The sequence below is a fragment of the Dendrobates tinctorius genome, unplaced genomic scaffold, assembly GCF_039654945.1.
Source record: "Dendrobates tinctorius isolate UK_male_01 unplaced genomic scaffold, ASM3965494v1 ptg000103l, whole genome shotgun sequence".
Lineage (NCBI taxonomy): Eukaryota > Metazoa > Chordata > Amphibia > Anura > Dendrobatidae > Dendrobates > Dendrobates tinctorius.
Genome location: NW_027361771.1, coordinates 46,277,223 through 46,303,221, shown reverse-complemented (window position 1 = coordinate 46,303,221; position 25,999 = coordinate 46,277,223). Strand labels below are relative to the sequence as shown.

General features: G+C 46.4%; 1 protein-coding gene across 3 annotated transcripts in view; it reads right to left on the bottom strand.

Annotated features, from left to right (window-relative positions):
- Positions 1-14,268: 14,268 nt before the first annotated feature.
- Positions 14,269-25,999, bottom strand: part of LOC141100133 (uncharacterized) — a 17,780-nt gene continuing 6,049 nt past the window's right edge. For all 3 annotated transcript variants that reach the window (XM_073588394.1, XM_073588396.1, XM_073588395.1), the window contains exon 5: positions 14,269-15,720. In XM_073588394.1, coding sequence (XP_073444495.1) covers positions 14,651-15,720 — 1,070 coding nt within the window. In that variant the 3' untranslated portion in view covers positions 14,269-14,650. The remainder of the gene's footprint in view (positions 15,721-25,999) is intronic.

Genomic DNA, 25,999 nt, shown 5'->3' with positions numbered 1-25,999 from the left:
CCTGGTGTACTCACGCTTCCCGCACCAACTGCTGGAATACCTGTCCTCGGGCCGTGCTGGAACCACACTGCTTCAGGGTCTCGTGCACTGGATCATTGAGGAGCAGATTGCTGAACTCCCACAGTATGTTCATGCCTAGGATGACTGGATGCTGCTTATTGGTTTCCCCTTGAGTCAGAACCACTCCTCTGCGACCGAGGGATTTTCCACACAGTGTCACCTGCACCCACACCACTCCGGCAACAGGGACCGGTTGTTGATTGGCGGCTACCAATCTGATCATGGGCCCCCATTGGGGTCTCGCCGCCTCGGGGAAATTCTGCCAGAAATAAGTTGCAGGCATAGTAGTTACTTGTAAACCTGTGTCCACTAGGCACCGGACGGCACGGCCCTCAACTTCTGCCCATACCACCGGACACTTTGCGACCAAATCTTTGGGACTTCCACCACCCCTGATCGTGGTTTCTGGCTCCGAGCGGCGTCCCCCCAGCCAGGAGCCCTCTAGTTTAATGGCCGCCGGAGTGGGTATCTCCCATGCCGCAGACACTCTCGGGTGAAGTGGCCTGATTCCCCGCACTCATAGCACCGGGTCTGCGAGGATCGGCCACCCCGGGTAGCGCGGGGCCCCCAGGGGCCGGGATTGAAGCTAGACTATCCAGTCCCAGGTTCAGTTCGTCTTTTCACTTCGGCCAGCTCGCCCTTGATGTTCTTCAACTCCTTTTTCATCTCCTATACCCATTGAGGCTCCTCGACTGCGTTCACGGAAGCCTCCACACTCCGGACCTTCCCCACGGGGACCGCCATTCCCTGCTCCTGCTCTCAAGCACGGGCTTGACTCCCCACAACGGGTCCCGCAGTCCAGTCACCAATAAGTCGCGTAGTGTAATGTCAATAGGTCCTACCCTGCCGTCCTTCAAATCTGCTGGCACGGCAGTTATAGAAGGGTTGCGACATTTATTTTATTTTTATAGCGCTTGTTTCTCACTACTTGGGCCGCGATTGGCCGGTGAATGGCAGGTAGCTCAATTTCTTCTAGTGGCTCATGATCTTCTCCCCCATCTGTACAGTGCACCAGCATTGGCATTCTTGTGCCCTGCTCGGAATTTGATGGTAAATTCATAGTTAGACAGCCGGGCCATCCATCACTGACCCAGTGCACCTAGTTTTGCAGTTTCCAAGTGAGTGAGCGGGTTGTTGTCCGTGAAGATGGTAAACTTGGCTGCAGCTAGGTAATGTTTGAATCGTTCAGTCACAGCCCAGACTATGGTGAGGAACTCCAGTTTAAAGGAACTGTAGTTGTCAGGGTTCCTTTCAGTGGGACGAAGCTTCCTCCTGGCGTAGGAGATCACTCTTTCTTTGCCATTCTGTACCTGTGACAGTACCGCTCCCAGTCCCATGTTGCTGGCATCAGTATAAAGAACAAATGGTTGGTCATAATCTGGGTAGGCCAGAACTTCATCTCCTGTGAGAGCCATTTTCAGTCGAGTGAAGGACCTTTCCAGTTCCTCATTCCATTCAAAGGTAGGACTCTTCTTTCTGGCTTTCTTGGGCTGGCCCACTAGAAGATTTTGCATTGGGGTGGCTATCTCAGTGAAGCCTTTGATGAACCTTCGGTAGTAGCCTACCAACCCGAGGAATTGACGTACCTCATGGAGGTTGCTGGGCTTCTGCCAGTCCCTGATAACAGTGACTTTGTCAGGATCCGGTGCCACACCTTCTACGCTTACTACATGACCGAGGTACTGCACCTTGGGCTTCAGGAGGTGGCATTTGGATGGCTTCACTTTCAGGCCAAAGTTGGACAAGGCTTCAAACACCTCAGTCAGGTGCTCCAAATGGTCTTCATAAGGTTTGGAGAAGACAATGACGTCATCAAGGTACAACAGAACTGTCTCGAAGTCCTTGTGTCCAAGACAGCACTCCATTAGCCGTTGAAATGTCCCTGGGGCTGTGCAGAGCCCAAATGGCATGTCGTTAAACTCGCAGAGACCCATTGGTGTGGCAAACGTTGCTTTTCTCCTTGTCTGCCTCTGCCACGGGAACCTGCCAATACCCACTAGTGAGATCCAAAGTGGAAAAATAGTTAGCAGTTTTCAGTGCAGCTAATGACTCTTCAATTCTGGGTAATGGATAGGCATCCTTATGTGTAATGCTGTTAATTTTTCTGTAATCAACACACATTCTCATGGTACCATCTTTCTTTTTCACAAAGACTATTAGAGCTGCCCAGGGGCTATAACTATCTCTGATCACCCCAGCTTCCTTCATTTCCTGCAACATACTTTTGGCACATTGGTATTGTGTTGGGGGTATAGGCCGGTACCTTTCTTTAATGGGTGGATGATCTCCAGTGGGGATGTGATGTTGAACCCCTTTTGCCTTCCCAAAGTCTAGATGGTGTTTGCGGAATATCCGCTCATACTCCTGAGCCACTCGGTAAACCCCATTCTTTTGGTTTGAAGGGGTGGAGTCAGTTCCCACCTGCAGCTGCTGACACCACTCCTCCAGCTGCTTTACAGAGCCATTGTCCTCCGCCTGGTCGGATGAGACCAAGGGCTCTGCTGCCTGTATTGCGTTGTTACTGACAGTAAACAGCTTAGCAACTGTGGCATACTAAGGTATTGTGGCCTCCTCCTCCCCACAATTCAAGATGTGTACAGGTACTTTCCCCTTGCGGACATCAACTACTCCTCGGGCTGTCAGGACAGTGGGCCGGCTATCAGAGTACACTGGCTTTACCAAGGCTTGGTAATCCTTTCCTCTGAGGCCTATGGCTGCCCGACACCATATTAACATTTCACCCCTGGGGGGTATTGCAATGGGGAAGGAATCACTCACTCTGACGCTGCCAATTTCTCCACCAGATAGTTCTAACTGCTGTCTTTGCATCAGGACCTTGATCTCCTTTTGCAGGACCCATTGCTCACTGGAACCAGGAGTCTCAGCTACCTGTTGCAACAAAACAATAAGGCCGGTTTTACATTTGTGTTTAGGGCCGCAGCGTCGGCCTGCGCACGGCCGCCGCTAAGCCCCGCCCCCTGCCGCGCCTCCACCGGTAGCACCGCCTCCGGGCGCATGACGCTGCATGCGTCATGCGTCCCCTATCTTTATCACTGAGGACGCAGGCCGCGCGCAGTCTGCGTTTTGGCGGCGCCTGCGTCCTTTTGACGGTGTGCCGACCAGCGCCAAATGCAACCTGTTGCAATTTGGTTGCGCTCGGAGCACCGTCAAAAGGACACAGGCGCCGCCAAATGCATACTGCGCATGGCCTGCGTCCTCAGTGATAAAGATAGGGGACGTATGACGCATGCAGCGTCATGCGCCTGGAGGCAGAGCTACTGGCAGAGGCGCAGCAGGGGCGGGGCTTAGCGGCGGCCGTGCACAGGCCGACGCTGCGGCCCTAAATGCAAATGTGAAACCCGCCTAACCTCGGCAAGACAATTTTCAATCACATTAGTACCTAAGGTCATCATTGGGTTACATTCTTGTCGATCAATGTCTACAACTATCAGACCTTGAGATTTTAACTCTACTCGCCCCACCTTAATGGTAATCTCTTTATATCCCACTTGCGGCAAAGACTGAACATTGCTGGCAGCTACTGTCAGCTCATCACTTGGGCCGCGAGTATGTTCAGAGTCAGTCCAATACCTTTTGTAAAGAATATATGGCATAGTTGTCACCTGAGAGCCAGTGTCCAGCAAAGCATTCATGGGGATGCCGTCAATCACCACTGGGAGGACCGGTCGCCGTCCAACATACTTGGTTCGCCAGTTCTTTGGGCCTTGTGCTCCTTCTCCTGGGGGTTGGCCCTCTGCCCCAGTTGTTGCTCCTTTAAATAACAGAATCTTGCGATGTGGCCTGCCTTGCAGCAGCGACGACAGTCATAGCGATCATTGTCACTCCCTCTGAGTGGCGGGTGTGATACCGAGAGAGCTCCGGGAGTTGAACCCTCAGGACAGCGACGACGAATCTCCCTAGGGCGAGCTGGCCAGGTGTACCACCCCCTATACAGGGAGCGTTAGGGGCAGACCCAGGGGAGACTATCGCCGCGGAAGTTGATACCTGGGGACAACCGGAGGGAGATGCAGGCAGGGGACGTGCAGGCGACCAGACGGGAGATGGTGACGACCACAGGGGAAGACTGCTGTAGCCACGAGGATGGTGGTGGAGAGCCAGGGAGGAGGCAGGAACGGTTAGCGGGCGAGACGCTGGAACAGGCAGACGAAGGCAGGAACGGACTGGACCTAGAAGGGAACACAGGTGGGTAACAAATAGGGAAACTAGCAGGAAACCAGGAAAGGTTTGAAGCGCAGAGACAGAAAGTACACTGGAGAGCGTGGACCCGATATCAGAACGTGAAACACAATTGATAGTCAGGCAGTGAGCATAGAGAGAGACTGCCTGATATAGGGCACGCTGGAGAACTTCCGGGTCAGGGTGTGGCAGAGTTATGGGGCCAAGGGATAGGGCGCCTAGCCTAGGGGGCTTAAAAGGCAGGAGTCAGCAGTGGGGGCGGGCTGAGAGGACCGGAAGTACCTGAGCGACGTGGAGGCACGGGAGGCAGTGGGGACCACCAGCGCCATGACGACAGAGGTGCAGCAGAGGCAGACAGGGCGGCGGAGGCAGGAGCACGGCCAGGGAGAACTGCAGCAGCGGCGGCTGCTGACGCTACAGGATGAGCAGGAGCCGCAGGGATGAGTGCAACAGCGGGAGCCGGGGAGGTGAGCGTGACAGTATCCCCCTCCTTACGCCCCCTCTCTTCTTAAGGCTGGAAAGGAATCTGGCTAGGATACGAGGAGCCTGAATGTTCTCCCGAGGCTCCCAAGATCTCTCCTCGGGACCGTGTATACTATACTGTGTATAAGAGAGCATCATACTGTGTATAGAGGAGCTGTACAGGGGGGAGACTTGGGACATTACTAAATGTAAAGTGGGCACTTATTATAGGGGAACTTGGGTTACTGTGACTGTCAAAGGGCCACACAGGGCACTATTACATTCTAGGGGACAAAATGTGGGCACTGTTTTCTAGGGCACTTGCACCCAGCATCACTATATTGTAGAGGGTTGCTTTAAAATTTAGAGGTCACACAGAACCACACAGCAGGTGCAGTAATAGGGGCACATACGGCAGCAGCGGCTCAGTATTGGGGTATCAGGTGCAGTAATAGGGAAACATACGGCAGTAGCGGCTCAATATTGGGGTATCAGGTGCAGTAATAGGGACACATACGGCAGCAGCGGCTCAGTATTGGGGCATCAGGCGCAGTAATAGGGTCACATACGGCAGCAGCTCAGTATTGGGGTATCATGTGCAGTAATAGGGTCACATACGGCAGCAGCGGCTCAGCATTGGGGTATCAGGTGCAGTAATAAGGACACATACGGCATTATTATGGGGAGTATATTCAGCACAGTCCGTCTTTATACACTGTGTTCCAAATTATTATGCAAATTGGATTTAAGTGTCATAAAGATGTTATTTTTTGTTTTTCAAATAAACTCAAAGATGGTATTGTGTATCAGGGCTCTTTGGATCACTGAAATCAATCTCAAATGCCTGTGATAATTAGTTTACCAGGTGAGCTCAATTAAAGGAAAACTACTTAAGAATGATGTTCCACATTATTAAGCAGGGCACAGGTTTCAAGGAATTTAGGAAATAAAAAGGATCTCTCTGCTGCTGAAAAGCATCAAATAGTGCAATGCCTTGGTCAAGAGATGAAAACATTAGATATTTCCCAAAAATTTAAACGTGATCATTGTACTGTTAAGAGATTTGTGGTTGATTCTGAGCACAGACATGTTTGTGCTGATAAAGGCAGAATGAGGAAGGTTTCTGCCAGGCAAGTTCATTGGATTAAGAGAGTGGCTGCTAAAAAGCCATTACAAACCAGCAAACAGATATTTAAAGCTGCTGGTAACTCTGGAGTCCCTCGAACCTCAAGGTGTAGGATCCTTCAAAGGCTTGCTGTGGTGCATAAATCTACTATTCGGCCACCCCTAAACAGTGTTCACAAGCAGAAATGGTTGCAGTGGGCCCAGACATACATGAAGACTAATTTTCAAACAGTCTTGTTTACTGATGAGTGTCGAGCAACCCTGGATGGTCCAGATGGATGGAGTAGTGGATGGTTGGGGGATGGCCACCATGTCCCAACAAGGCTGCGACGTCAGCAAGGAGGTGGAGGAGTCATGTTTTGGGCTGGAATCATGGGGAAACAGCTGGTAGGGCTCTTTAAGGTTCCTGAAGGTGTGAAAATGACCTCTGCAAAGTATATAGAGTTTCTGACTGACAGCTGTCTTCCATGGTATAAAAAGCAGAAACGTGCCTTCAGGAGCAAAATCATCTTCATGCATGACAATGCACCATCTCATGCTGCAAAGAATACCTCTGAGTCATTGACTGCTATAGGCATAAAAGGAGATAAACTCATGGTGTGGCCACCATCTTCCCCTGACCTCAACCCTATAGAGAACCTTTGGAGTATCATCAAGCAAAAGATCTATGAGGGTGGGAGGCAGTTCACATCAAAACAGCAGCTCTGGGAGGCTATTCTGACTTCATGCAAAGAAATACAAGCAGAAACTCTCCAAAAACTCACAATTTCAATGGATGCAAGAATTGTGAAGGTGATATCAAAGAAGGGTTCCTATGTTAACATGTAACTTGGCCTGTTAAGCTATTTAACTCCAAAATATCCTTTTTGTTCAGTGAATGTGACCTCCTAATGCTGCAAATTCCACAAATGAGCATTTTCAGTTCTTTAAAACATATCAAATGTTTAGAAATTCTACTGTGCCGAATAATTTGGAACAGTGCAATTTGAGTTTTTATTCATTTTGGAGATTATACTGTTATTATTGGGAGGTTTCTTCAATAAAATTTGATGTATACTCTAACAGGTGATGACTTTTATTAGACTGACTGTCATTTGTGCCGACTATTTAGGAAAATCAGAGAAAAATATCATTTGCATAATAATTTGGAACACAGTGTAATATGCTGGCATTTTGAAAAGGGTTATTGCATTGTGCTTTTTATTTTTTCTTGCCACATGAGGAATTTAAGGCTTATTGAGGTGATGTGATTTTAAACCTCATGAAGGATTGCCTTGTATGCATACTGCTGCTAGATCACGGTTTACATTGTTACCATATGCACGTTTGATGAGGTGGACTGAGCCTCAGGAATATATTAGGCTGATTACAGCTTTGTGCATGTGCAAACAGTTGTTTGATAGACAGCACTTTGCTGTCATTTAAATGTGCAGTGTTTACATCATCTTTTGTGCTGGTCCTTAATTTTGGACAAATATATGTGTATTTTTGTATACTGTTGACCATAGACATTGATCTCTCTGTAGACGTTTTTTCTTCAATTTTTTTTACATATGGGTTTGATTTATTATTGTAGCAGGCTAGCATTTTTGATTACGAGATAAGTCTTATTTGACCTACGAAAAACCCATCTTTTGAAATAAGCACTTGACTGTAAGGGTACTGTCACACTTAGCGATGTACCAGCGATCCCGACTAGCGATATGACGCGGTCAGGATCGCTGGTGCATCGCTAAGTGGTCGCTAGTGAGCTGCCACACAGGCAGATCTCACCAGCAACATCGCAGGGGTCGGGTGTCGCTACTTACGTGTCAGACGAGGCGATGAAGAAATCCTCCCGCCCGGCTTCACGCTCGTCGCTCGACTCTCCACAGGAAGCCCAGCAGGAAGCTGACGACGAGAAACGGCCCAGGACGTTCTCGCGTGATCAGCGATAACCAGCGGGGGAGCGGTCGGAGGTAAGTATCAGACATAGTGATATCGCTAGCAATATCGCTGCTACGTCACAAAACCAGTGACGTTACAGCGATCTTGCTAGCGATATCGCTTAGTGTGACAGGCCCTTAAGAGGCTTTTTAGACTACGAGATAAGTTTACAGCACTTAGCACTTTTTTGCACGAGACAAGTTGTCTCCTCACTTTTTTAAATTTTCGGTATTGTGGGTGTGAGTGTGGTTAGTTTTTGTGTCCCCTATTTTTGTATACATAGGGTGGTCTAGGGCGTTATTAGGGACGTCGACGTTGAGCAGGGGCGCCACATCGTCAACAACTAGGGTACGGACCTCCGCGGTCAGGAAGGGCCTTATTAGGGCGTACCAGGGCAAAGTAGCTTTTTTTTGCCCTTTATCTTATGAATTATTCAACTGTTTGGATTTGACTTGTATCCATGACCCCCTGTGTATCTGGGTAATTTTACCATATGTTTTTTAGTGATTGAATTAAAAGTTAATTTTTAGGGATTATTCTTTTTCTGGTTTGTTATAGATTATATAATCCTGAATACTTAGTTTTTGGAGGTTTTGTAACTGTCCTAACTTCCATACCGGGGATCCCTTTAAGAGAGGCCTGGGGTCAAAACCAAACGCTAGATTTGCTCTGACTTCCATACCGGAGATGCCTTTAAGAGGGAAGATGTGTGCCTACAGGATGAAAGATGTGTGATGGGTATATAGGCACGGGAGGGGGGTTTCATTTCTTTCATGTGCTCTCTGCTCCATTCTGGGGGGCAGACAATGGCTGGGAGCTTATGTTCCCAGGGATGCTATATTTCTCCCACCATGTCAGTGTCTGCTGAGGTGTTGTCAAGTGGGAAAACTGTTGATCAGAGCAACCAATCACAGCTCAGCTTCTTTTAACCAGCTCTGCTGAAATGAGAGATGCTTAGTGATTGTTTGCAAGGAAAACTGTTGCTCATAGCAACCAATCACAGCTCAGCTTCTTTTGAACAGCTCTGGTGAAATGAAAGATGCCTCGTGATTGGTTGTTGATACACACACACACATTCATTTTTATATAGAGATAGATACCATATAAGACGCATTGGACCATAAGGCGCTCCCAAAGTTTAAAGGAGGAAAATATGAAAAAAATAATTTTTAACCTGTCATCAGGATCAGGCATGCCAGGAGTCACTGGTGCGTCTTACAGTCCGAATGTAGCTTATCGACGGTGGTGGAGCGGGGGTCACATTTTTGTCATTTGGCAACAGGAGTGGGGTGATGCTGCGAAACCTGAGCTAGGAGGAGGGGGTGTCTCGGCGATGCGAGGCAGGAGCGGAGTACCAGCTGCGCACATTGACCTTGCAATGGGCGCCTCGAGGATTCTGCTCCTGACTTGCACCGCCAGAACAGCACCTCCCCTATCTCAGGGCCCGCAGCATCTTCCCACTCCTCTGCCGCCTGCATCCCACAGCATCGGCCCTGCTCCGCTGCCACCCCCAACCCCGGGAAGCTACATTCAGACTATAAGTCTCACCCATCATTTTCCTCCCAAATTTTGGGTGAAAAACTGTGTCTTATAGTTCAGACAATATGGTAGATAGATAATATTTATCTATTTAAAAGATAGGTGATAAAATACAATAGATATCCTGTAGCCATATAATTTAATATCTCCCCACTCCTGTCCCACAGCATCAGCCCTGATCCGCCGCCGTCTCCAACCCCGGTAAGCTACATTCGGACTATGACTCCCCCCATTTTCCTCCCAAATTTTGGGTGAAAAAGTGTGTCTTATAGTCCAAACAATATGGTAGATAGATAATATTTATCTATTTAAAAGATAGGTGATAAAATACAATAGATATCCTGTAGACATTTAATTTCACAAGTCCTACATATAATAAACTTGAACCCTTTAGTGCCTTTCATGTGGCACAAAAGGTTGTTTTTTGCTTAACCAAATAAGTTAAAATAATGACGTGTGGTCCCACATTTTTTTGATAACCAGCAAAGGTAAAGCAGACAGGTGTGAGCTGACCTTATCGGGCTGGGATGGTCCATGGTTATTGAGCTCTTTCCAGCCTAAAAATACCAGGTGCCCCAGAAGTGGCACATCACATTAGATGCGCCAATTCTGGTGCTTTGCCCAACTCTTCCCGATTGCCTTGATGCGGTGGCAATTTAGGGCAATGGTAATTGGGGTTGATGTCATCTGTGATCTGTCAAAAAAATCACAACTAGGCCAAAGTTGGTATGGTGTGCACTCAGGGTCTATAGAGATAGGTGCTAGTGAATTGGACCAACGAGGGCCCCAGATACGTAAATATAAAAGTAATTCACTGCACTCAAAAAAGAGGTACTTTGCAATCAAATTGTGAATGTATTCTGAGTGTCCAATCCAATAAAAATTGTGCCAACACCTGAATTTGTACAAAAGTACCTCTTTTTTGAGTGCAGTGAATTACTTTTATACTTAAAAAAAAATCACAACTGACATCAAGCAGCCCTGGGGTTAGTAATGGAGAGGAGTCTAACAGACACCCCTTATTAATAACCCAGTAATCAAAAATAAAAACACACAAAAAAATACTTTATTTGAAAAAACACTCCCTGACACTTTGCCTGGTTCCTCAATTTATAAAAAAAACAAAAAAACGAAACATGCAGGGCCGTCATAGTCGAGGGAATCCGCCATAGTCATCAAATGGAAACCTTAAAAACATAAAAAGAGAAATAAAGACAAGACACTGTCCCTCTTTCACCAATTTATTAGAAAACAAAAAGTTCCCACATAGCTCTTGGCATTCCCATGATTCCCAAATCAGACATCCAAAGGTCATGGAGCCTTTTTCAGAGAATGAAGCTCCATAGGCTGTAGCAGAAGCCACTCCAGGCCCTGCTGGGCTCCGCGAGCCTCGGCGGCTCTGAACAGCGGTGACGTCACAAACTATACCACTCATCAAAGTCGACGAGTCTCATAGAGAGCAGCGTGACTCTGATGAGCGGTATAGTTACAAAGGTTGCTGCTGTTCAGAGCCTATCAGAGTCGGTAACTCTGATTAGCTATTCACAGTTGCTGGATTCAGGGAACACTGCACTACGTCGGACCTGGGTGGGAACATTTTTTCTAATAAATTGGGGAACAAGCAACAATGTCTTTTTATGTTTATCAGGTATCCATTGGTTGACTACAGCAGACTTATATGGCTTTTTTAATAAATTGGAGAGCCAGGGAAAGCGTCAGGGAGTTTTTTGTTTTTTTTCTCAAATAAAGTATTTTTTTTGTGTTCATTTTTTATTTTCGATTACTGGGTTAGTAACAGGGGTGTCTGATAGACACCTCTACATCAATAATCCTGGGGCTTGATGCCAGCCTTGATTTTTGACAAAACACAGCTGACATCAAACCCAACTCGCATTACCCAGTTGCATCTAATGTGATGTGCAATTCTGTGGGCTGGTATTTTTAGGTGGTAAAAGGCCTAATAACCAGGGACCTTTCCAGTCTAATATAAGCCCACAGCTGTTTGCTTTACCTTTGCTGGTATAAAAAATAGGGGAGACCCCACTTCGTTTTTTTAATTATTTATTAGGTGAAACAAAGTTAAACACCCTTTAGTGCCACACTAAAGAATGCTAGTTTATTATATGTAGGGGGCTTGTGAAATAATTTGCCTACAGATTATCTATCGTGAGAGCTCTGGCTGTGAATTTGATGTACTTGGCTGATTTTTCGTGTTTCCTTTGAGATGTGTGGGCAAAAATTAGACAGCATGCGCATGGTTCATTTTTTCTCGCACTCATTGACTTACATTGGCGAGTTTCGTCCGCTATACACGTCCATACACAGCATCCTGCAATTTTTCCCGCAGCCCGATTACAGCTGAGGAAAAATTTGCAGATGAACACTGCCTCGTTCAGCTCGCCAATTTTAAATGAGAATGGCAGCAAGGCCTTAAAGTGTAACCATTCTTTTACATTTTTATTTCATATATCAATAATACACAATATATATTACAAAGTATCTTATCAGAGAAATCTGCTTTTTTATCCTCCAGGACTGATAATTCAGATTTTAACCTTGCAGTGAGAACTGAATTAAGAGATGACAGGTTTTTACATTACGGAGATAGAATCTTATCAGTAATAACAGCCATCGCCTATGTAGATGAGATGGGGTGAGGAGAAGCTCTGCCTCTAAAGGGCCTGTCACACTAAGAGATATCGCTAGCAATATCGCTATAACTAGTGACGTTATAGCGATATTGCTAGCGACATCGCTGTGTCTGATACTTACCTACGACCCGCTCCCCCGCTGGTTATCGCTGATCGCGCGAGAACAGGCTGGACTGTTTCTCGTCGTCAGCTTCCTGCTGTGAAGACGAGCGACGCGTGGAGCCGGGCGGGAGGACGCAGGATCGCCTGGTGTGACAGGTAAGTAGCGACCCCGTCCCCAGCGATGTCGCTGGTGAGATCTGCCTGTGTGGCAGCTCACTAGCGACCACTTAGCGATGTACCAGTGATCCTGACCGCGTCATATCGCTGGTACATCGCTAAGGGTGACAGTACCTTAATTCTCCCCCTCCCACCTAATCTATACATAGAAGATGACAGTTGCTACTGATAAGATTCTCTCAGTGATATAACTTTCTGCCATCACTGAATACAGACTTTAACCATGAATAGAGAAGTAGACTTCTCAGACAAGCTATATCACAAAGTTGGCCCCTTTCATATGTACTATTGATTTACTGTTACGGTTTAAACTTAAATCAGGACACTTTTCACTTTACACAAGCACAGGTCAGGGGTGCTAAACTATGCATGTGCTAAAAATGAGGCACGTTATTAACAAGCGTATATTAAAACTAATTTGAGAAAATCTGTATTCAAGAGTTAGAAGATACCGTATTTTTCGGACCATAAGACGCACCTAGGTTTTAGAGGAGGGGGAAAAAAAAACCTGAAGCAAAAAATGTGGTCAATTCTGTACTTAATATCCCCTATCCTGGTAAATATGTTCCCCTCATCCACATCCTGATACACATGGCGCCTCATCCCTATCCTGGTATGCATGGCTCCCTCATCCTTATCCTTGCAGGAATGATCGCCCTCATCCTTATACCGGTATGTAGGGTCCCCATCTTGTACTAGCATACAGGGCCCCATCCTTAACCTGGTATAATTAGCCCCATCCCGGTCCTGGTATGTATGGCCCATCAACAAAGTTTAAAAAAAAAAACAAACCCATTACACTTGCCTTCCTCCACTCACTCGCAGCGTCCTGCTCCATTTCCAGCAGCTGCTAAATGCTTGTAAGCTGCGCATGGCAGGGACGTCATGCGCTGCTTGCAAGCCGAAGGGCAGCTGCTGGAATACTCACCAGGACTGTTCATCGCAGAGAGAAGTGAGTATTCATTGATCTTAAGTAGTGCGCAGTGTTAGCCACCAGCTTCCTGCTGCTGCCGGCGGTCACGTGCGCCGATACTTAAGAGAAATGAATATTAATTTCTCTTAAGTATCGGCACACGTGACCGCCGGCAGCAGCAGGACTGCTCCGGCTGACACTGCGCACTACTGAAGATCAAAGACTACTCACTTCTCTCTGCGATGAACAGTCCTGGTGAGTATTCCAGCAGCTGCCCTTCGGCTTGCAAGCAGCGCATGACGTCCCTGCCATGCGCAGCTTACAAGCATTTAGCAGCTGCTGGCAATGGAGCAGGACGCAGCGAGTGAATGGAGGAAAGCAAGTGTAATGGGTTTGGTTTATTTTAATCTTTTTCTGATGGGGCCATGCCTACCAGGATGGGGATGGGAGCCAATCATACCAGGATGCTAGAAAGAAATGAATATTTATTGCCCTCCACGCCCATGGGGGTGGAATGTAGTGAATATTAATTTCTCTTTAGCAGAGGGCACAGGAGATAGTTGCAGCCGCCGGCTCCTGCCTCTGTGACCCGCTGCTCCGCCGATGCCACTCTCCCACTTCACCACAGCCAGAGCAAGTACATCCGGACTATAAGACGCACCCCAAATTTTGGTAGGAAAAAAGTTCGTCTTATAGTCTGAAAAATACGGTATATTATTGTCTATGACTGTTATTCATAAATCGCAGTTATTGCGAAAGTAAACGTCACAGCACGTCCCATACATACTGTAACATACTGGATGTTGTCCAATACCACCAGATGAGAAGCCATCAGTTAGAGATCACCGATCTTTAAGTTTTACACAGTTTGGTTGCGATTGGACTACCAGTGTGGTCATTAAATAGGTTGCCCAAAAATAAGCCACCAGAAGACCCGCTACTGAAGCACTGGCAATCAGCTGAAAATGTAGAAGGTGTGGGTGTCAACACACGACATAGTACAGAGAATACCAGAACTTAATCTATAGTTTCCATTTGTTCTCTACATCAGTAATGGAGGAGGTGGAGTCAAAAGGTACCCAATAGGGTCAGTACAATGGAACACACATAGAAGAGTACAATAAAACAAAAATCAGTATAATTAATTTAACATAGAAACAAATATGGACATACATCAACCAACACTACAATCAGATCAAAACAGTGGACATAATTTTCTAATTATTATACAATGAAATCTTATGAAGTAGCCACAAGACTTATGTGTAGAATCTTGATTATACTAAAATGTCAGTGCTGAATAATTTTTAATTTACGTTGATTCTTTTAAAAGCAGATCAATTTCTGAATCGAGTAGTCAGCACATAAGGCAGAGAATAACGGAGAGCGATAAGAGCAAGGCTTCCGAAGTACATAATATAAAGTCACCGCAGGAAGACAAATCAACAAAGATCAAAAGGAAAAGTCCGGGTTTCTTGGGCTACAAGAGTTCCAGTATCTAGCTCTCCTCAGGCTTAGTGTGATGTTCCTGATGTTTAAGGAAGCGAGATCTCCGCGTAAAACTTTTCCCACAGTCAGAGCACGAAAATGGCTTCACGCCTGTGTGCATGGACTGATGTTTAAGGAGATTGGATTTCCGAGTGAAAAATTTGCCACAATCGTGGCAGGAAAAGGGCTTCTGTCCTGTGTGCATTATCTGATGATTAAGGAGGACAGACTTCTGTGTGAATGATTTTCCGCATTCTCCGCAGAGAAAAGGCTTCTCTCCTTTATGAATTCTCTGGTGTATGACAACATCAGATTTCTGGGAGAAACACTTCCCGCATTCTGAGCAAGAAAACGGTTTCTCCCCGGTGTGGATCCTTTCGTGTCGAACTAGATCAGATTTAAATTTGAAGAATTTGTCACAATCGGGACATGAAAAAGGCTTCTCACTGTTGTGAATGAGCTGATGTTCTTCAAGAATAGCCTTTTCCAAAAAGAACTCGCCACAATCAAAGCACGGGAATGGATTCTCACTGAAGTGGCTGCGCTGATGCTCCAGAAGAACAGACTTCCTTGTAAAGCATTTCCCACAATCGGGACAGGAAAACGGACGATCTTCTGTGTGAACCTTTTGATGCTTGATGAGAATCGATTTCTGGGTAAAGCAGCGACCACATTCAGAGCATGAAAATGGCTTTTCACCGTTATGAATCCTCTGGTGTTGGATCAGAACCGATTTCTGTGAAAAAGACTTTCCACATTCATTGCATGGAAATGGCCGTTCTCCAGTATGGATTCTTTGGTGGCGAACCACATCTGACTTGTGGGTGAAGCACTTTCCACATACGGAACACGGGAATGGTTTCTCTCCTTTGTGGATCTTTTGATGTCGCATGAGATTTATTCTTTGGCTAAAACACTTGCCACATTCAATGCATGGAAAGAAAGCATCAATGGTATCATCTGACTTTAGCGTATCTGGACACACATCTTCATAGTTGGAGTAATCATGCGGACTACTGGAGAAGTCGCCCTCAGTTTCTTTGATTTTAAGGTCTGAGGCCTTATCACTACTTTCCCCATCTGTCAAAATAATGAAATAAAATTACAGTAAGATGAACATCATTAAAAAATGTAAAAGTATCCAAATATTTTATTATCCCGAATAGAATTGTGAAAACACAGCACATAACTAGGTCTGACATCAGAATGTACCTATTGCCTTACTGGGACAACCCCCAAAAACCTCCCATCATAGTTTCCTGCCCTAACCTTCTTAGGGCAGGTTAGGATAGGATATGAGTTGAAATAGATGGACTTAAAGTCTTCCTTCAACCTTAATAGCTATGTTACTCTCTAGTTTTGAATGTTCACCACTACACCTGTCAAAGCAACACTCCAGTTTTTACTATTGAATTAATCCTGTCACTGGTCTTAAATAAAAAAATAAAAAAAAAAAAATATATATATTATATATATATATATATTTATTTTTTTTTTTATCTAACCATTTAGTAAACTCAGAGAAAAAAAATAGCATTTGAACACGGGGTGTGTGTTAGCTTTATAAGTCTTGGTCATAGGAGCAACAAGACAGGATGTTGACTTGCTGAGAAACTGCTGAAGACGTTGAGAACCAGTTAAAAATGGTTTCATGGGAGTAATTTAACCCCTTTCTGACATCAGACGTACTATCCCGTCCATGGGACCCGGGCCCCTATGCCCATGGACGGGATAGTACGTCTAGCGCGATCAGCGGTGCCCACGGGGTGAGCGCCGCTGATCGCGGCCGGGTGTCAGCTGATTATCACAGCTGACACCCGACACAATGTGTCAGGGGCGGTCACGGACCGCCCCCGACACGTTAACCCCTTGCACACCGCGATCAAACATGATCGCGGTGTACCAGGGGTTAAAGGGAAGCATCGGCAGGGAGGGGGCTCCCTCCGTGCTTCCCTGAGTCCCCCACAGCAGCGCAATGTGCAGCCCTGCTGCGGGGGGCTCCTTCCCAGCAGGCCCCCGAATCCAAGATGGCAACGGGGGCCTGCAGGGAGCGGACTTCCTCAGTGCCTGCAAAGCGCAGGCATGAGGAAGTCTGCAGTAGTGCCTGTGACAGATCGCTGATCTGTCACAGTGATCTGTGATGTGACAGATCAGCGATCTGTCACAGCAGGGCTGTGGAGTCGGAGTCGGTGCTCATTTTGGTGGAGTCGGAATAAAATGGACCGACTCCTAAAATATATAATAAATTGGGTACAGTAGTTCAATGCAGAATGTGCTGAATATTTTTTCATAGGGATTTGGGAAAGTTATGAAATGTCCTATAAATGGCTGTTCTATTCCTGATCTAAGGCTACATTCACACACAGCGTTTTTCCTGCGTTTTTTGTGGATACGTTTTTCAGCTGCAAAAGCCGATCAGATTTATAAAAAAAAAGGCAGTACCTAAAAGGTTTTTGAGCTCATAGATAATGTTTTCAATATCAAAAGCAGATTAGAAATCTGCTCTATCCATTTATCCATATCTGTCTATCCAAATCTTATCTGTACCAAAAAGAATGAAAACTGGGTAGTACACAGACTAACACTTCCTGCCAGGCAAAGGAGGAGGAAAGAGCGTCTCAAACATCATTAACAAGATATTTTGTAAGTGACAAAGTTACTGTAGCAATGACAGCAGATATTTCTAAAAGACAGCTCATACAGCTTGTTGTGAAGGACGGTGTACCATTAACAGTATTTGCATGACCAGCTTTTACAGCTCTTAATGGAGAAATGGCCCCCAAACTTGGTGTTTCTCTGGAAAGAGAAAGTATTAGAAAATTAGTGATTGAAGCCCTTAAACAAAAGGAAGATGTTAAAAAGACTCTCAAAAGACGCTTCATGTTTCTTACAATGGATGCCTGCACACGTCACAGAGTGAACTATTTTGCCATCAATGTTCAATATGTTTGTGACACCAAAAATTGTTACCAACACGCTGGCAGTAAAAGATACTAAAGCTCATCACAGCAGCCAGTTTCTCCAGGCCTTAGTGGAAAAAGTTCGCAAGATTACGAACTCAAAAAAGAACAGGTTCTTGCTATTGTAACGGACAATGCTTCAAACATGATAAGTACAATTACACTGATGAATGAGAGTAATGAACAACAGCTAGAGGAACATTTAGGATTCAGTATGTTTGAGATGGAAGGCCACAGTGCTGTTCATGTAACTGAGGAACAAACAGATATTACTACAGAAGAACAGCAAAATTATACTGTAGAAATAGATGATCTTGTTGAAGCTGCTTCATAACACTTTCCTATTCATCACATGCGCGGTGTTGTGCACACGCTGCAGCTGGCAATAAGAGATAGTCTGCAAGAGGGACATGCTGGAAATCTGATTGGAAAAGTGAGGAAATTGGTTATTGCTGCCAGAACCCCTAAAATTGATTCCATCTTGAAGAGACGTGCTGGAAAAGGGCAATTGTTGATCAACTAAAACTGTTTCTTATAGATATGGCGAACCCTCAGGTAACCCTAAATGAAGGTCAATGGACACAGGTGGCTGAATTGAAGGAATTGCTTAATCACCCATTTACTGTGACTAAAAAATTACAAGCTGAGGATTTAACTCCTGGCATTTTCATGAGGGAGCGGAAGAACTTGCTATTTTGCTGTTTAATCGCAGATGGCATTTCTGCTTCAATGAAATGGAGAGAGACACAGCTATTGGAAAAAATTTTTCTGGCAGCTGTTTATGTGGACCCAAGTCATCGTATATTGCTTGATGATCAACAGCTTACTAAAGGAAAAGAAGCTCTGACTGTGGTAGCAGTTAGGAAGAGTGGCCTACAGGAGGACTGCCAGGCGCAAGAGGACTCGGGTCCTGACAGTGCTACTGCTGCCATATCTTCATCCTCATCAGATGAGGAGTTTGACTTTGACAAGTATTTGTATGACATGGAGCAGGCAAAGCGTTGCCGCAAGGAAAAAGATTTCACTCCGTCTCCTATAGCAAGCAGATTGACCGTATTTCAGCAAAATGTTTCACTTGTTCTCAAAGAAATAGAAAAATTCAACCGTTCATCAAAACTGACTGTGCATGAGGCAATTCCTTTATACCCGGAAATTGATAGAGATGTTGCCCATGTGGTTACGGCTTTGCCTCCAACCCAAGTTACTGTAGAGAGGTTGTTCTCTAGCCTTAAAATTATTAGGTCAGATTTTAGGTCATCTATGAAGGAGGATCTGATGGAGGCAATTTTATTTCTTAGAACAAATTCATAGACTGCACAAATGTTATTTAGTATGTTTTTGTTGAAAACTGTTTTTTGCCACTTATAAATTATTACACAGTGTTGTGTATATATATATATATATATATATATATATATATATATATATACACACACACACACACACTCTATATATATGTAATCGATATTACATAGTGTATTACACGTTTACAATTTATTACAGTTTGTGTTCTAAAGTTGTATTCCAATAAATATTATGTTCTATCTAAATGTCTTGATTATTGTATCATAAAAATGATTTAATGTCTGATGTTCACATTGTACTAGAATAAATTTTTCACTTAAATATAAGCAATACATGTGGGAGTTGGAGTCGGAGTCGGTGTAAGGGAAATTGAGGAGTCGGAGTCGCAGGTTTGGCTTTCCGACTCCACAGCCCTGTGTCACAGGACAGTAATGTCCCACCTGGGACTATGTAATAAAGTTAAAAAAAAAAGTGTTAAAATAATTTAAAAAAAATCACCAAATAAATTAGAAAAAAAAAAATATTCCCCCAATAAATCCATTTTTTTTAAATAAAAAAAAAACAAAAGTACACATATTAGGTATCGCCGCGCCCGTAACGACCTGCCCTATAAAACTGTCCCATTAGTTAACCCCTTTAGCGAACCCCTAAAAAATTAAAATTAAAAACGAAGCAAAAAATAATGATTTATTATCATACCGCCAAACAAAAAGTGCAATAACGCGCGATCAAAAAGACGCATATAAATATCCATGGTACCGCTGAAAACGTCATCTTGTCCCGCAAAAAACAAGCTGCCACACAGCATCATCAGCGAAAAAATAAAAAAGTTATAGCTCGCAGAATAAAGCGATGCAAAAATAATTATTTTTTATATAAAATAGTTTTCATTGCATAAAACCGACAAAACATAAAAAAACGACCTAAATGGGGTATCGCTGTAACCGTACTGACCCGAAGAATAAAACTGCTTATCAATTTTACCGCACGCGGAACGGTGTAAACGCACCCCCCCAAAAGAAATTCATGAAACGCTGGTTTTTGTTCATTCTGCGTCCCAAAAATCGGAATAAAAAGCGATCAAAAAATGTCACGTGCCCGAAAATGGTACCAATAAAAACGTCAACTCGTCCCGCAAAAAATAAGACCTCACAAGACTCGGTGGGTCAAAATACGGAAAAATTATAGCTCTCAATATGTTGTGATGCAAAAACTATTTTTACAATAAAAAGTGTATTTTAGCGTATGACAGCTGCCAAACTTAAAAACCCGCTATAAATAGTAAATCAAACCCCCCGTTATCACCCCCTTAGTTAGGGAAAAATAATAAAACTAAAAGAAAATGTATTTATTTCCATTTTCCCATTAGGGTTAGGGCTGAGATTAGGGTTAGGGGTGTGTTGGGGTTAGGGTTGGAGTTATAATTGGGGGGTTTCCACTGTTTGGGCACATCAGGTGCTCTCCAAATGCAACATGGCGTCTGATCTCAATTCCAGCCAATTCTAAGTTGAAAAATTTAAATGGTGCTCCTTCCCTTCCAAGCTCTGCCATGCGCCCAAACAGTGGTTACCCCCACATGTAGGGTATCAGCCTACTAAGGACAAATTGCAAAACAACTTTTGGGGTCCAATTTCTCCTGTTACCCTTAGGAAAATAAAAATTGGGGGCAAAAATACGATTTTTTTATTTTCATGCCCGGGCATCATAAACTTCTGTGAAGCCCTTGGGGGTTCAAAGTGCTCACCGCACATCTAGATAAGTTCCTTAGGGGGTCTAGTTTCCAAAATGCGGTCATTTGTGGGGGGTTTCCACTGTTTAGGTACATTAGGGGCTCTCCAAAGGCAACATGACACCCGCAGACCATTCCAACAAAGTCTGCATTCCAAAATGTCACTACTTCCCTTCCGAGCCCCGACATGTGCCCATACAGTAGTTTTCTCCCACATATGGGATATCAGCGTACTCAGGACAAATTGGACAACAACTTTTGGGGTCCAATTTTTCCTGGTACCCTTGGGAAAATAAAAAAAATTGGTGACTAAAATATCATGTTTGTGGAAAAAATACGAATTTTTTATTTTCACGCCCGGGCGTTATAAACTTCTGTGAAGCACTGGGGGGGGTTCAAAGTGCTCACCACACATCTAGATAAGTTCCTTGGGGGGTCTAGTTTCCAAAATGGTGTCATTTGTGGGGGGTTTCCACTGTTTTGGTACATCAGGGGTTTTCCAATCGCGACATGGTGTCCGATCTCAATTCCAGCCAAAAACGTCAAATGGCGCTGCTTCCCTTCCGAGCTCTGCCATGCGCCCAAATAGAGGTTCCCCCCCACATGTGGGGTATCAGCGTACTCAGGACAAATTGCACAATAACTTTTAGGGTGCTGTTACCCTTGGGAAAATAAAAATTGGGGGTGAAAAGATCATTTTTGTGGAAAAAAGGAGATTTTTGTGTACTCACCGTAAAATCTCTTTCTCTTAGCCTTTAATTGGGGGACACAGAACCGTGGGTGTTATGCTGCTGTCCACTAGGAGGCGACACTATGCATAATCTGAAAAAGATTAACTTTGGCTCCTCCTCTGCAGTATACACCCCTGGACGGCGTCAGCCTTCTCCAGTTTTGTGCAAAAGCATTAGGAGGAATATACCAGAAACATAACCATGCCTGTAAAAAAAAAAAGGCTACTATAAACAGGCTCAAACAACAATATGAGAACCCAACCGTAACAACGGCCCGCAAGGGCTACAGGGTGGGAGCTGTGTCCCCCAATTAAAGGCTAAGAGAAAGAGATTTTACGGTGAGTACACAAAAATCTCCTTTACTCTGTCGCCTTATTGGGGGACACAGAACCGTGGGACGTCCTAAAGCAGTCCCTGGGTGGGAAGCAGTGGACGAATATTGTGCTGACAGTCCCCTAGACTTGGAGTACTGCCGCCTGCAGGACCCGTCTACCCAGGCTCGCATCCGCTGAGGACTGGGTATGCACTCTGTAGTGTTTTGTAAATGTGTGCAGGCTAGTCCAAGTGGCTGCCTTACACACTTGATGTGCTGAGGCTTGATGCCGAATGGCCCAAGAGGCCCCTACCGCCCGCGTAGAGTGTGCCGTGATACCGGCCGGAAGAGGAGAATTGTTGAGGCGGTAAGCCTCTTGAATGGTGGACTTGATCCACCTAGCAAGGGTGGCTTTGGAAGCCGGTAGGCCCTTGCGAACGCCTTCTGGAAGAAGGAAAAGTGAATCAGACTTCCGGAAAGGAGCAGTCCTAGACACGTAAACACTCAATGCCCTGACAAGGTCAAGCGTATGCAGAGCCTTCTCTACCCTATGAACGGGAGCCGGGCAAAGAGACGGTAGTGATATTTCCTCATTGAGGTGGAAGCTGGACACGACCTTCGGAAGGAAGGATGGTACTGTACGGAGAACCACCTTGTCCTGATGAAAAACCAGGAAGGGTTGTCTGCAGGAAAGAGCTGAAAGTTCAGACACCCTGCGTAGCGAGGTGATTGCCACCAGGAAAACCACTTTCTGCGATAGAAAGCGGAGTGAGACCACCCTAAGGGGTTCAAAAGGAGGTGACTGTAGTGCTGTCAAGACCAGGTTGAGGTCCCACGTCTCCAACGGACGTTTGTAGGGGGGAACCAATCGGGAAACCCCTTGGAGAAAAGTCTATACTTGCGGCTTGTTAGCAATACGCCTCTGAAAGAGCACTGAAAGCGCTGACACCTGGCTCTTCAGCGAGCCCAGGGATAGCCCGGCGTCCAGGCCTGACTGAAGGAACCCGAGGGCCTTTGGAAGAGAATAGGGAAGTGGAATCTGCCCACGAGAGTCGCACCATGTGAAGAAAAACCCTCCAGGTACGATAGTAAATCCTGGCTGAAGTTGGCTTTCGAGCCCTGATCATGGTTTTAACAACGTCCGGTGAAAAACCTGCTTGGGTCAAAACCCAGGTCTCAATGGCCACGCCGTCAAATTGAGAGCCCCTGAGTTCTGGTGGAAGAACGGGCCTTGTGACAGGAGGTCGGGACGTGTGGGGAGACGCCAGGGAGCGTCTGCTGTGAGTTGCACGACGTCGGAGTACCATGTACGCCTGGGCCCGTCTGGAGCGATCAGAATGGTGGGAACACCCTCTTGTTTGATCTTCCTCAGGACTCTGGAGATCAGGGGGAGGGGTGGAAAAATGTACAGAAGCTGGAACTGGGTCCAGTCCTGAACCAGGGCATCTGCTCCGAGCGATCGCGAATCGCGCGTCCTGGCCATGAAATTGGGAACCTTGGCATTGAGATGGGATGCCATCAGATCCACGTCCGGGGTCCCCCAACGATGACAGATCTGACCGAAGACTTCGGGATGGAGAGACCATTCCCCCGAGTCCATTCCTTGTCGGCTGAGATAGTCGGCTTCCCAGTTGTCCACGCCCGGAATGTGGACCGCGGAGAGTACCAACCTTGCATCCTCCGCCCACTGTAGGATACGCGTTACTTCGGTCATCGCCTGGATGCTGCGGGTGCCGCCTTGATGGTTCACGTATGCCACTGCCGTGGCATTGTCCGACTGTACTCTGATATGAAAGTCTGCCAGCAAGTGATGGAAGGCTTGCAACGCCAGGAAGCTGGCCCGAATTTCCAGGATGTTGATGGGCATGGTCGATTCCCTTGGTGACCACCTGCCTTGCGCTCTGTGATGTAGGTGCACCGCGCCCCAACCCATAAGGCTTGCGTCGGTGGTCAAAACCTTCTATTGACCGGAGAGAAAGGATTTTCCCCTTGCAAGCGAGGTTGGCTTGAGCCACCAGTGCAGGGACCTCCTGGTGTTTGCTGATAACCGGAACTCCCTGTCGAGGGAGAACGGATTCCTGTCCCAGGACTTGAGGATGGCCAGTTGAAGGGGTCTGAGGTGAAACTGGGCAAATGGTACCGCCTCCATTGCTGCTGCCATCCTGCCAAGTACTCTCATGGCATACCGGAGAGATCTGGGGGATTTGCGGAGGAGTGTGTGAACTCCCAGACGGAGAGCCAGTGCCTTGTCCCTGGGGAGGATCACCAGACCCTTGGAGGTGTCGAATAGCATCCCCAGGAAGGTCAGAGACTGACTCGGGGTAGTCGAGGACTTCCGTAAATTGACTAACCATCCCAGGCACGTTAGAGTGTCGATCGTGATCGAGACGTTGACCTCGCAGTCCTTGAGGGTGGGGGCCTTGATGAGAAGGTCGTCCAGGTATGGAACGACTACTATGCCTCTGGAGTGCAGAACATCCATGGTAGCTGCCATGACCTTTGTAAATGTTCTGGGGGCCGTGGCAAGACCGAACGGGAGGGCCACAAACTGATAATGGTCTTGGTTGATTGCGAATCTGAGAAACCTCTGATGGGCGGGAGCAATCGGTATATGCAGGTATGCGTCCTGTATGTCTATGGAGGCAAGATATTCTCCTTTTTCCATAGACGCAACGATTGACCGGAGGGATTCCATGCGGAAGTCACGAACTCGAACGTACTTGTTGAGTTGCTTGAGGTCTAGTATGGGTCGGACGCTGCCTCCCTTCTTGGGCACCACGAACAGGTTGGAGTAGAACCCTCGGAAGCGCTCTTCTGCTGGGACTGGCACTATGACTCCTGCTCGCAGGAGGGAAGAAACCGCTTGACGGAAGGCCTGAGCTTTGAGCGGGGATTTTGGAGGGACAGGTGGAAAAAACCTGTGCGGTGGGCTGGTAGTAAACTCGATTTTGTATCCTGAAGACACTATTTCCTTGACCCACTTGTCTTCTGTAATAGGCAGCCAGACCTGCTGAAAGAGTAGCAGTCGTCCGCCAACAAGTGGGGTGTCTTCGAGAGGGCATGAGGCAGGACGAGGGAAAAGTCTGAGGTTTTCCTCCTTTAAGTTTTGCCTGGCTTGCCTTTGATTGCCAGTTCCTGTCCGGCCTCTGTGCCGCACGTGTGTTGTCCCTGCGGGGGGAACGATTACGGTTTTGTGCTGGGCGCGAGACGGACCAGCCCGAAGAATTCCGAAAGGATCGGAAACGAGATTGATTACGCCTTTTAAACGTGCGTTTTGGTCTTAGTTGAGGGAGGGAAGTACTTTTGCCCCCGGTAGCATTGGATATCATTGTATCCAGCTTTTCACCGAAAAGACGGCCACTGAAGTACGGGAGATTTGTTAGGGACTTTTTTGAGGCCGCATCCGCTTTCCATTCTCTTAGCCAGAGAATACGCCGGATTGTAATGGCGTTTGATGCTATTCCCGCTATTCCTCTTGCAGAGTCCAACGCTGCAAGGACCATGTAATCTGCCACCACTGCAATTTGCACCGCCTGGTCCGCCATCTGAGGATTTGAAGCTTGAAGGCCCTTTTGCAATAGAGCAGCCCAAGCCATGATGGCCTTGGCTGCCCAGACTGAAGCAAATGCGGGAGCCAAAGAGGCACCTGCCGCTTCAAAGATTGAACGAGCCATGCGTTCGACTTGTCTGTCTGCCGTGTCCTTGAGGGTTGATCTGTCCGGCAGCGAGAGAAGCGTTTGTGCTGCCAGCCTAGAGACTGGAGGGTCCACTTCAGGCGGATCTGTCCAATCCTTGGTGTCTTTCTGTGGAAAGGGGTATTTTGCTTCCAAATACTTGCGATTGGCGAATTTTTTCTCAGGCTGCGAAAAATGCTTAAAAAGGATTTTTTGAAATTCCGGGTGATTAGGGAAGACCTTCGATGGTTTCTGAACACTTTCAAAGGAAATGTTGTGTTCTGGTGCTTCCGGGGTTGGATCTGAAATGTCCAGCACCCGAAGGATGGAAGAGACGATATCCTCAACTATCGCAGTATTGCTAGGGGGACAAGGGAGCAAAGCGTTCTCTGTTTCGTTATCTGAATTGGAGTCACATATGCCCTCTGAGTCCTGCGCATCGCTAAGGAGCTCCCTAGCGGGCGAACTAGAGCGGAGGTTTCCCGTAGTCTGGGATCATTGTGGAGATCCGCATTGTCCTTCTCTATCAGGGGACGGCCTCGGTGACCTGAGGCCACTGTGTCTTTCCCTGGAGGGGGAAGACCTATTGCTATGTGAGGACACAGCTGAACGCGACCTGTGGGTCCGCTTACGCCTCGAACTGTCGG